Genomic DNA, 12,898 nt, shown 5'->3' with positions numbered 1-12,898 from the left:
GCACATGGAACTTCAACTTACTGATCTGTTCTGTAAGAAAATACAATCCCATACAACTGGATTTATTTAGCAAATTTACATCCTGCCTTTCAGTGCAACATACTTCCAAGAAAACATCAATAATCAAAACTAATAAGATACCATAAGAATAGCAGCATTTAAAAAAAAAATCTTCAGAAGTTAAGACTCAGAATCAGAAAACAAAGACGTCTTTGCCCACACTGAAATGACATCCGAGTAGGCACAAAATGAATCTTCATGGGGGCGGGGCGGGGAGAGCATTCATCTCGGAATCTGCTTGGCATGAACTTTTCAAGAAGCCCAAACGAGAAAGAGCAGAAGAGGAAACGCTTACAACCCCTTCTAGTGTTCCTCACTGCTGCCGAGATCAAGGTTGAGACAGACAGAAAAAGCAGCGACCAGATAAACATAGCCCAGGCCCCGTTGCCACGCCCCTTCCTTCTCTCCCTCGCCAAGCATCCGACTGCCTTCTGTACTACCCACCTAGGCAAGTTCACATCCTTGCAGCCTCCACTACCTAAAGCGTCCACAATCAGTGGGAGCCCACACAGGCTGCTGCACTACCCCGGGGTAAGCTAAGCTCTCCCAACACAGGATAGGCCGGCCATCCTGTCAAGCGGCAGGGAGGGGCTTTACCACACGTCAGGTGCAGATGCACGGTGGAATACTTAAGGCCCCCTCAATGTGGGCCTATGCACAGGGAACGGAGGAGGGAGGCGCCTTTGCCAAGCACTCCCGACAGCAGGCTCCTCTGCCGCTGCCACAACTACTCTCTACGCGAGCGAGCTAGGGAGAGGATTGCTCTAGCCGCCAGCCCCGCCGCCCTGGTCTCGTCTCCTCCCCCTTCCCCTCTTACACTGTATGGCCGGGGACTGCGGGTAGTGGGGCTGGTCGGCGGCGGCGGCGGCCCCTTGGCCGAGGCGGCGGCAGAGGCAGGTGCTGCTGCTGCTACTGGTCACGTAGTTGCTGGGGAAGATGCCGACGCGCTGGTCGATCTGGCCCGTCCACCAGCCTTCGTCGCCGGACACCTGCGAGTCCTGCGAGAGCACCTGCACCACGTCGCCCGGGCGCAGGCTCAGCTCGTCCTCGCCGCACGCCTCGTACTCGAACACCGCGGTCCAGAGGTCGGCCCCGCCGTCGCTGCTGCTGCTGCCGCCGCCGCCACCGCCTCCACCCCCCGAGGCCGCTCCCGCCTGCGCCCGGCCGGGACTGGCCCCCCGCAGCAGCCCCGCCGCCGCCGCCCCCTCCTCTTCATCCTCGCCCTCCCCCAGACGCGGGGGGCCGGGGCGGCGCGGGCTGCGTACTGAGAAGGGCTCCATGGAGGAGGAGAAGGAGAAGGGAGCGGCTCCTCCATAAGGGGGGAGGCGCTGCCTGCGGCGGGAGCCGCCTATTGCTCATTCGGCCACGGCTGCCGACAGCAGGTGCTACCCCGACAGGGCGCCGAGAGGCGAAGGACGCGACTGCGGGCGGTCATGGAGCTGCAGCGCCCAGCCGCCCTCGACTCCCGAGCCGGCTGCCCCGCCAGGCGCGCATCCTGAACCACCTGACTGACCGGCAAGCGGAAAGGAGGAGGGGCCACAAACCCCGCCTCCTCGCCCCGACCTTTCTTCTCCTCCTCTGTTCCGCTCTTGCCTGATTTATATATTAAAAATAATAATAATCTGTGATATTTTATTTTCCTCTACGGTTTTCCCGTGCACTAGAAACTGGTTTTTTCTTACCCTGTGAGATTTTCTTGTTCCGGTATGGTTTTTTCATGGACAAGAATGCGATTTTCCCCTTTATCTGAGATCTTACCCCTACTGGCTTCTGATGGACTAGATCATAATTTTTCCTTATGGAGATAAGCTCACATGGGTGCTACTTTCTTATGAACAGGAACATAATTTTGCAGTACCCTGTAAGATTTCGGTACCGAGGTTAGATTTTCTTGTGGATGCTGAACTTGCAGTTCTTCAAATCACGTGGGTGCTGTTTTCTCCTGATGAACAAGAACGTGTTTGTTTGTTTTCCAGTAGCCTGTCAGATTTCAGTAGGCTCTGGAGTTCCAGTACTATATTACCTCCCGCACCCCGAGACACCATCTGTAATGGGCAGGATAATACAATGCCAAAAAACCTGGGTCTATTTAGTGGATAAGGTGATGGGTTCTTAACCCCATTTCATCTGAGTATCATTGCATCACATTGGGTTTCCTGTGAAAATCCCTTACAGACCCCCACAACAGCTCCTTGGAGACTGTTAGGAAATTCAACAGGCACAGTTCTGTGGTGGACTGGAACTTGACTTTACAGAAAAGTATCTTGTCAGAAGTGTTTAGTATGGGAATTATGGAAATGGAGGCAGAGGGTTCTTTAACACTTTTGAATTGAAAGCTGCCTTAACCACAGAATTCCTCTCTCGCTCTCTTCAAGCATGTGGTCTGATGGTGGGCACAAGGAAACCTATCTAAGCTGTTCTTATGAGATATCCACAGAGTGTGCACATATACATTCATAGCCTGGACAATAAACCTTTTCAGATCATTTCTGTGGAATGGTTGACCAGGCATACTTCTTTCCTGCATAGCTGTACATTGAAATGTTATGTACAGAACTAGAAAATATGGCTGGAGAACCACCCATTTTTATTAAAAGCAATAGATCCATACAATTTATAACACACATGCACAGGCTCTTCCAAAATCATGCTTTTTTTAGAACCAGGGTTGATTAGATTTAAATCAAATTGATTTTAATCACTTCACAGAAGGACTCAATTTTAATGATTTAAATCACAATTTAAATTACTACTCAGGAAGATTTTATTTAATAATTTTCTATACATTGTTGTCTAACAATCTTAATAAATATTTAGAGATACATGTAGGTTTCATTTTTAGAAGGTAGGTACACACTTCTCATAATGCTGTTTCATTCAGGCAACCAGGCCTTGCATTTTGTTGTTGCACTATTTGCATTTCGCACACATGCCTTTCATACCCACAGGTACAGGAACTTCATTAAAATATTCCCAAACGGGGTTCTCTTATGACCTGCTACCATGATAGGTGTTTCCCTTCAACAATGGATACACTCAGAAAATATTTCCTCAGGACTGCATGAATTTATTCTATTTACTTTTGGTTACACTTTCTATTTCCCTCCCCATTCCATGCATTTATATCCAGACAACTCCTCCCTGCTCATATCTACTCCACCCTCCCCAAATCCTCCATTCATTGACCTTCTTTGTCTTTGCACTTTGCAGGGGCAGGGAGCAAGGACCTAACTGTGTATGGGCTGCATATGCACAATCTGCAGAATAGGTCTGTTATCTCTCATCTCCTTATACAGCTGTTAACATGTTCATAGAAGATATTAGAAGTTATGATTAATACTCATGATGATATCTTTGACCTAGGTTCTTTATGAGTTGTGTTTTTTAAAAAAAACTGACTTAAATTTTTAAAAACCCTATTTATTTATTTATTTATTTATTTTTAAAATCATCTATTTTTATCAATCTTGTTATTTACTGTTGAGCAGACTGTCAGGAGCCTGTCTGTCCAGCGTCAAAGTCACAATCTCCATCAAGGTTGCTGGAGAATCCTTGGAATCCTCTTCGGTCTGCAAGAAAACACAAAAGTATAATTTACTACAGTATCAAGTTCAGACAGCCTCCCCCGCAAACTCAGTCTGCTCACTAGATTGCACAGTTCCAGAGCAAAAGGGGTACAAGGGACTCCCAGGGGAGATGTTGCAGCTAGGACAGTTGTCAGGACTCAGTCAGGTAGCAGAGTTGAAGCAGGAAAAGCCTGGATCTCTAGAGACAAACATGAAGCTGGGGTTCCTCAGAGTCTGAGGCTCAGCTGAAGCAGGCTCAAGGAAACACATTGCTATCAGTGGTTAGCTGCAGCCTTTAGAATTAATTTATAACCTGGCTTAATTGCTCTCTGCCTTCGGCCAGCTGGTACAGATTCAGGGTTTATCTGGCTTGTTGAGCAGCTGTCTACTTCTTCTGAGCACTTCCACCTGTTGTTAGTGTTTTATCAATCTTCTCTTACAAGGAGGCAAAGGTTCCTTTGTGTTCTGTTCTGCACTCCCTGCTTCTGATGGCCCTACTTGTCCTGAAGCTTTGACCAGACCTGCCTCAGGTATCTCCTGTTGGTTGACAGCTGGGCTCTGCCCTTCAGGTACTCCTGCAGCTGCTGGTGGACTACCAGCTTCCCCTTTCTCTTTGCTATCTGAAGAGAACGGGGGCATGAGGATGGGGGCATGACACAGATGGAAACAAAACAGCTGGTCAACAAGGTCAAATGACAGTACGGGAGATAGCACATGCCAATGCCAGGTAAAAGACTTGATGTATAGGTGTTTATATGCCAGTGCCAGAAGCCTCTGAGCCAAGATGGGTAAGCTGGAGTGCTTGGTTGCTAATGAAAACATAGTGGGCATAACAGAAAATGGTGAAACAGTGAGAACCAGTGGGGCACTATTATTCCTGGGTATAAACTCTACAGAAAGGAGGAGTGGATTGAGGGTAGAGTAGCACTGTATGTTAAAAAAGCACTGTATGTTAAGAATCTTTCGGGGGAGTGTAACCCCACTGAGAACAGAGAGATCTAAACCATCTCTCAGGTGTTGACCACCCCACAATCAGTACCTCTGTCTTATTTGGGTTCAGCTTCAATGAACACCTCCGTTTGGTTTGGATTCAGTCTCTATTTGTTATCCCTCATCCTGATGAAATTGATAGGGAGAAATAGATTTGGGTGTCATCAGCATATTGCTAACAACACCCTGCACCAAATTTCTTGATGATCTCTCCCAGCAGTTTCATGCAGATGTTAAAGAGCAGAACCCCCCAACCTATTTAAAATGACTTCCAGGCCGGCTAGAGAAAGGAGGCTTGAGAGGAACAGATTTTTTGGATTTAAGAAAGAGAATGGGGATAGAGAGAGTCCAGAGGGGTACAGCGATTATCATACAACCTCCTCCTTCCTTTAGTGGTGATTGGACCCTCAGTGGCTCAGGTGCAACTAAAGCATATCTTTCCTCAGGGATGGAACCAGTCAATGAAAAACTGAAGGCAGCTTGAGGGTTAGGTAGAAAGGGTAAATCCAAATGGTGTCCTTGTGTAGCCAGCTCCTCATGACAGCAAGGTGAGCTGGATGGATCAGGCCATCCAGGAAGGCTGATCTGGAAGCTGGAAGCATGACTGGCTCACAGAACAAGACATGGTTAAATGTTATAGCAGGTGCCAAGTCTAGCGTCCAAAACGTTGGTGACACCAAGGTGTAAAAACTAAATAAAGCACACTGGTTCAAGGAACCAGGGGCAATTATAGCCCAAAATGTGTCTTGAGGCAACATTCCAGCTGGTCTTCTTTTCTGGGAAGGGCAATTCTGGTGAATCGCAAAAAGATTCATTGTCTGTGTTGGTTGTGCTGGAGTTACAACACAATGATTTGAATGGGTCAAGAACAACTGGTATGTAAATAGACTGAATGAATGTGCAAGCACAGTATCTCAAGTCAGAAGGACCTGGTAAACCAATCAAGATTTTTAATGAGCACATCTCCCTGAATTCCTATGGCTCACTCAACCTTTTGTGATGGGAAGGGAGTTGCATTCGCTGTGCCTTACCTGACTTTCCTGCTGAGGTGATTTAGCTTGTTTGAGGCAACTGCAGAGAGGGGGAAATAAAGGGGTCCAGACAGAAAGACCTTGATGAGACTAACTTGAAAGTTAACTCTGGAGTATACATTCCCTAATTTAGAGAAAGGCATGAGGTGAATCCCCTTTCAATTTGCTTAGCAGCTGTTGAATCTAAGGGTGACTGTCCCACTGCCTGCTAAGTGACCTGTCCCCAATATGCCAACAAATGGAGAGCCCATGATCCCATGAGGCTCCCGAGTGAGAACCACAAGCCTGTAGTCTCAGACATAAGCAGAGAGGCTTCTGGGAGCCCACAGAATAGCAGTGCTAGCAACACCGCATAAATCATGCAGGTTGCTACAGTCAGTTGACATACAGAAAGCTGTTCCCCAGAGGTACCATGAAGATAAAGAGGCCTGTCTGATCCTTGTAGCCATATTAAGAGAAAGTGGGTCTTGGTAAAAGCCAGAACATTAGGGGGGTGTTCTGGGCCGTTCCAAGCCATTCCACTGTTTGTTCTGTGCCTAGCACCAGAGGATTCACTAGGTAGCAGACATGGATTACAGGGCAATGGCACAGGTAGAAATTGCACAAGAACAGACACCCCAGTGGCAGTCTGAGGTCAAGAGTCTAAGTCCAACAGTAACTGAAGCAGTACTTCAGCAAAGGAGTAGGAGGAAAAGAGGGAAAGCCTTGGTCAGGCCCGAGGCGCTCTTACCCCTGGACTTCCAGACCAAACTCCAGGGCCTCCACACACCCTGGGGGCCCCCAAATCCTCTTTAGAGATGTGGGAGTGGGGAAAGTAACATGTGGGTTGGGAATATGTTAAGTTGTGTGTTGAACTGTTTCTGCTGATGTATATTTGCATAGATATACTTGTTTTATATTCTTATATTCTTGGGAGTTCAGTTGTTGTTTGTGCCCTCAAGAACCCATGTGTTAAAAATACTGGTGTGTGTGTGTAGAGGGGGATGATGCTTAACTTGCAGTGGGGGGGGGGGCAGGGGAGAGCTCCAAAGGCCTTTAGGTCCAGGCTCCAAAATTACCTAGGTGCACCACTGGGTCAGGCAGAGGCAGAAGCACAGAGGTTCCAACCCCCAACTTGCAAAGAACCTTAACAAACAACATCCCAATCAAGCAGTTATTGCTAGCAACTGATCAGAGGAGGAAGTGACCAGAGGCGTAGCTAGGGAAAACAGCGCCTAGGGCAAGCACTGAAATTGCGCCCCCTGTCCAAACATCTGACACCCATCTTTCAGATAACTTGACCATCATATCAGCTCAAAAATACAAGTCAAGCTCGTTAATCTTTTTAATATTTCAAAAACTATTTAGCTGTGGACGTAGCCAGACCAAAAAGTGCTGGAAAACTACAAATTTCAGTATGCTGGGGCTCATGAAATACCCAAATACTATGTGGAGGTGTACTTGGAAAACTAAACAGAAGTGCCTGTCTAATTCTCTACTATGCATTGTAGCATCACTATTACATAAGTTTTAAAAATAAATGGGGAATTTGACTTTTCCCAGATACTCTGAAAATAATTAAAGGATATGCAGAGTAAACCGTGTCACTGCTTGGAATATATTCTAGTATTTGAGAAAGTTAAAATGAGTATTTGAGAAAGTTAAAATGAGAGAAAGAGAGCAAGAAACTCCCAGTGGGCCTTAATTCTAAGGATTTTACACTGATTCAAAGACAAACTCACCATTAATAGCCATATTATTAAGACATCACATTTAACTCACTTATCACAAGAAGCAAAGTAAGAGCAAATGAATACAATCCTAGCTCATAAGCTTCAGCTCATTATTCACAAGCCCCGATTCTCTGTACATAGTGCCAAACTGAATATGTATACAGTGACTTATATTATATTAATTTAAAAAACAAACAAACATACCTGTAGCCCCTTCGGGGGCTTCCTAAAGGTTGTGGGGTGGGTCTGCAAAGGCTCCTCCTCCCCTCGCTGGCCTCTAGGGCTTTGCAGGGACCATTTGAGCATGTGTGGTGGCCATTTATAGAGAGAGAGAGAGAGAGAGAGAGAGAGAGAGAGAGAGAGAGAGAGACTGAAAACAAAATGGCTGCCATGCATGCTCAAATGGCCTCTGCGAGACTTGGCATGGCCTAGGGCCTCACAGAGGCCATTTGAACATGCACAGTGGCCATTTTGTTTTTGGTGGCCATTTTAATTTTTTTGAAAAATTTTTTAAAATGGCGCCCCCCTTCAAGTGGCGCCTGGGGCACGTGCCCTCAAGTGACTGACATATTCCAGGAAACAGCCATTCCCTTTCCCTGGAGGCTGGATTCAAACAGGAGTCCAGCTGCTGTCTCTCCTCTTGAGGAGAACTCATTGCTTCTAGTTTTCCGGTTGCAAGGCAGGCAATCCTGCATTGTTGGTTGAGGTCCTTGTAAGCATGGGTGTGACAGTGTGCTGGGGAGTCAGATTGGGGGTTCCAGGGGCGTAGCTACCATTAGGCAAGGGGAGGCGGCTGCCTGGAGTGGAACAAGGGCTTTCTACAAGGGGCTAGCTGGGGTTGGGAAGGGCAGCTCTTTGATACCCCCTTCCTGGGTGATGGTTGCGGGGCTCAGTGAGTCTGCAGCTGGGGAGAGAGTAGGTAAGTTCTGAGATATTCCTGGAATAGGGCCTTCCTCTGCACCCTCTGAGCAGGGGTTGAGGGGTCTTCTGTTGGTGCTATTTTCCCCAACCTTCATCCTCTGAGTCTTCCTTGGTCTCTGGGTACCCCGGATTTTTGGGATCAGATTTTATTTATTTATTTATTTATTTATTTATTTATTTATATACTGCCTTTCTTTAAAGGCAACCCCAAGGTGGTTTACAAAAGTTAAAACATACAATAAAAAGGCAATAAAAACATCAAGCTAAAAAATATAAAAACATAAAAACAGGCATAAAAACAATACAACAGGTAAAAACACACAGAAGCAGCAGATGGCTCCTCGAGGTGGGCTTTGACACTATTCCAGCTGTGAAGGAGTTAATAGAAGTAGAGTAGCCCAGTTGCAGGCCGTTCTGGTTCATGTTTGGCTGTAAAAGTGTAATACTGGAAATATATTTCAGTGCTAAAGTATTGTTCTCCCTTGTCTCTAACACATCCCTCTGTGATCCAGTTTTATTTTTAAAGGTTCATTCCGGCCCATTCTACCCTGTCCCAGCATGTTCCAGCTTTCACCCAGACCCAATGAAATTTACTTATTTATTACATTTCTATACTGCCTCATACATATACTAGATTTCCTATTAACATGTACACCATGAGGAGACATCAAAAAACATAACATGAACTGACCATAAGTCACTAGAATTACACACAGTCTTATGTACAATCTCTGGGGAGAGCTGCATTAGATCACAATCGTCCTAAACACACACACACTCACTCACTCAGAATGAACTAAAGGAGGAAATGTTTTAAGGATGCAACATCTCCACAATTATCAACTGCAAACTTCTTGCCTTCTAATCTGTGCTGAATGCTCATGAAAACTGGAAGATCAACAAGCAACTCTGCCTCCTTGTGGTTAATGGTGAAATAGCCTTTCAAATCCAGATTAAAAACACAAGGAAAATATTCCTTTATTGGTGTAGTTTCTTGTTTTCTTGGTAACTGGAAAAGTAAAGGCTGCAGTCCTCAATATGTTGTATCAGCACATGCTCAATTGATTTCAGTGGGATATTTTTGCTTGTGCAGCACTTTAAGGACTGGTTAGGAAGCAATTGTATCTGTCATTTTTCCATTAAATCTGCAGATGATATAGAAATTGCTTGCTATACCTTCTGTAATAATGAAAGAAAATTCTTGAGGCAGGTGCAGTTTATGCCCTTCTGAAGATTCTATTTCCCCTCCCTCTGAGTTGATAAGCAATAACTTTGGGGAATAATTGTCAGCTAGATTTTGGAGGAAGTGCTATCTCCTAACAAAAAGCTATCACCTAGACAAGTGCAGGAGAAGAGAACATGCAGAATTTGCAGTGCATCGTGTCTGCTGCTCCTAAAGCGGTTGGAATGGACGCTGAAGACATGAAGGAAGACATAGATGTGGATTAAAATGAGGAATCCACTCCCACTGGACTAGGCCAAGACCTCTTTGAAGACATGCCAGCAGCGTTTGGTGGATGCAAGGTGGCACCCCAGGCTTCAGACTGGGATCTCAGCCATCTGAACACAGCCATCGCACTACTGCGTATGAGTACAGAGATGGGTCTCCATCAAAGGATCCACCACAGGCCCCTGAGACCTCACATTACCCTGGTGTCCAACATACTCCCTTCCACATAGCTGAGCACAGCTGCAAGCCACCTGCAAGCAGCCCATTTGAGTAGGAAGTCCCAGAATGCCCCTTTGGCATATGAGGCACCCCCCCCCCCCACAGGAGAAGGATACAACATTCAGCACTCCCACACACCACAACAGGCATGATGAGAAGCCTCTTCCAACAGCGTGCCATGAAGGATGCCACTCCCTACAGGCACAAAACTAAGGCCTTCCCTCCTATTGCAATTGTCATAGCGGTTTCAGGGGCTTGGGTAGAGAACCAATGCTAACTGGCTGGGGGCCAACCATTACAGGACAGCTTACTGTCCCATTCTTTTTTTTATCCCCACAGTTGAATTGTCTCTGGAGTACCCAGTGGAGGAGACTACACACCAGGAGAAGGGGGAGCCCCAACTCTTCCTGGCAACAAGTCAGACCCTGCTGACTCACCTCGTGTCAGGTCTGGTCGAGCACCCCATGGCAGGGGCCAGAAGGTCACCAATGCAGAGCAAGCAGTCCACTTGAGGGACAAGAAGAAGGCTGATAGAGAGCAGTTAGCCAGAGACATGGTGGATCAGACCCAAGCTGCCAGCTAAAGGTCCATTAAAACCCAGCTAGAGCTAGATAAACATGAGGAGTGGAGAAGGGAAGCAGACTGGCAGTCCCACATGCTGGTAACCCAGGAGGTTGCACAGGCACAGGTTGTGTGGCAGGCAATGGCACGGGCCAATGAGATCACCTCCGCCATACGTGAGTGCTCTGGTGAGGCACTGTTGCATAATGGAACTCCACACAGATCAGGTCCAGAAACTGTTTCAAATGGTCTCTGACTACATTGCCCAGGCAGCCCAACCAGCCCCTCCACCCACACAGCACCCACTCTACCCCTTCCTGTACCTAACTCATGGCACCAGCAACTCCCACAGTGCAGGGGAGGGTGACACCCATAATGCTGGCAGCCCCCATTGCTGGTGCCAGAGGCAGGGGGCCATGAGACATGGGTGCTGGTTGAGGGCAACTTCAGGACATGGAGCCTGCCAGTCCAGCAAAACAAACAAGATCCCATGTGTGTTAGGCACACACCTGGTAGCTGACCCACACAGAGATCTAGCGTCAGCCTGGCTATGCTCTTGCCACAGGGTACTGTAGTGCTCCTGTGCTATTTATATGATGGCAGCAAAGGTGTGGTTGCAGTACCTGTCTTCATTTTTCCTTGTTGGCTGTGGTGAGCTGCTCTGTGCAATACCTGTGTGTTTCCATTAATAAAAGCACCATTGTGGAGCAAAGTGGTCTTGCCCCTCTAGCCCTGCCGTCTTATCAGCTCTTCTTGGTGCTCAAGGGCATCAGTCCCTTCACTGTCTGAAATGTAGCAATATTCTGAGTCATGGGCTGGAATCTTGGGAGGGTGGAACAGGGAAGTTGGAGAGAGCTTTCAGCTTTGATCAGACATCAGTCTCAGGGGACACACAGAGAGGCATGAGGAGAATGTCTGTTCATTGGGCAATGGTGGAACATAGACTCCATCACTCTGCTTCAGCTGCACATGGCCTAGTTCCTGCTTGAATCATTGGGTTCTTCCACGGAAGGACACTTGTATGTCAATCCTGAACCCTGGGGACTGGGATGACAGCCACTACTGTGCCATTCTGGACTCTGCTCCTGGATCTGCCAAAAATCATTTTGCTCTGCTTGTTATGGCCTCAGATTTGGGATGTCTGCAGTTGGGGAATGAGTGGTTCCAGAGATAAGTAATTCAAGATATGATATAGGGTGGGAAGACCCTACTACACAGACTCCCATTGACTCCATGTTACCAGGAGTCCATGTGCCAGGGGAACCTGATACAGCATCCTTGCCACAGTCTTGTCACAACCCTACCTTCATTCTCTGATTCAAAGGAGTCCCTTAAAGACCTTGCTAGTCATAGTACAGATCCCCCATCACTGCCAGAATCAGTGCCTACAAAACTGTGCAAGGCTGTTTTAAGGCACCAAATCTTCCCCAAGGCCAAGCCACTCTACCTGGGCAGCAGCTATGAAAACTTTCAGTCACCTCCAAACATTTGCTAGAGCAGCATTTGATATATGCTGTTCTACTCAGCTCTTTCTTGCCTGCTCACTATCCAGGGTCCTGACCCCTTTGCCTGAATGTGCTCCCCTTGAGACTATCTAAGGTTTGCATCCTTCCTGGGATTCTGGCCAGCATCCAGATTCCTGCCTCTGCAGAGATCCTGACTTGGCCATCAGTTCCCACCTGGAACAAGATACTGCCTCAGATCCTTCAAATGCCACTAGATTCTGCTACCAGTTCTGCCAAATACAACTGGGATCTCTCTCCAGACTTATCAAACATCACTAGACCCTTCCTTTGCATCCCCTAAATTGTCTCTGACTCCAACCCCCAGATAAATTCTTGGCTTCATTCACTGCCTCAGACAACTCTGTCCCAGACTCCACCCATGTAGTAACATTTTTGAAGCTGCTGTTTACTGTAAGGGTTTGCAGACTTGCTAGGCCAGGTAGCAGTACTGGAGGTAGAAGGATACTGAAAATAGCAGAAGCACATGCTCCACTTGCGCATGGGTAGCTCCCATGGGTAGCTCATCTTTGGACATCTGTCTCAAATCCATTCATAGTGGTTAAATGTTGAAAACTGTGTGATTTAACCACAGCAACACCAGATCACACACTACAGAGCAGAATACATCAAGCAATCTGATCTTTCTATTACATAGGTGTGTGTGTTTCCATTCCTAAATAGTTTATAATTTCAATCTATTTTTTCTTTGTCACTTTCCTTCATTTGGGGTGACATATGACTGCATAAAAGAGGCATAACTATTATGTTGCTAAAACCTCTCAAGATATATGAAGTCAGTATGACTCATGCATTCAACCTTGTTCAATAACAAAATTTAATAAAGTCATATCCTGCCAACCACAGTTATAAATCCAATAAATCC

The 12,898-nt window shown here is 46.7% G+C and overlaps 1 protein-coding gene and 1 long non-coding RNA gene across 6 annotated transcripts in view; one reads left to right on the top strand and one right to left on the bottom strand.

Moving 5' to 3' along the window:
- The window catches only part of MAP3K9 (mitogen-activated protein kinase kinase kinase 9), a 68,977-nt gene extending 65,149 nt beyond the window's left edge, over positions 1-3,828 (bottom strand). For 2 of the 5 annotated variants that reach the window (XM_053267875.1, XM_053267885.1), the window contains exon 1: positions 878-1,570. In XM_053267875.1, coding sequence (XP_053123850.1) covers positions 878-1,340 — 463 coding nt within the window. In that variant the 5' untranslated portion in view covers positions 1,341-1,570. Of the gene's footprint in view, positions 1-141; positions 334-877; positions 1,571-1,742; positions 1,773-3,538; positions 3,630-3,706 lie in introns of those variants that run through there. The other 3 variants (XM_053267896.1, XM_053267914.1, XM_053267904.1) reach the window with 3 other exon arrangements.
- A 182-nt stretch (positions 3,829-4,010) lies between these two features.
- On the top strand, positions 4,011-11,239 carry LOC128332999 (uncharacterized). The gene is made up of 2 exons (XR_008310825.1): positions 4,011-4,353; positions 10,289-11,239. It is a non-coding gene; the product is annotated as an uncharacterized LOC128332999 (long non-coding RNA).
- The last annotated feature ends 1,659 nt before the right edge of the window (positions 11,240-12,898 follow it).

This window comes from Hemicordylus capensis, chromosome 1 (assembly GCF_027244095.1).
Source record: "Hemicordylus capensis ecotype Gifberg chromosome 1, rHemCap1.1.pri, whole genome shotgun sequence".
Lineage (NCBI taxonomy): Eukaryota > Metazoa > Chordata > Lepidosauria > Squamata > Cordylidae > Hemicordylus > Hemicordylus capensis.
The sequence above is the reverse complement of the archived record's forward strand: the minus strand, read 5'-3'. Positions and strand labels throughout refer to the sequence as shown.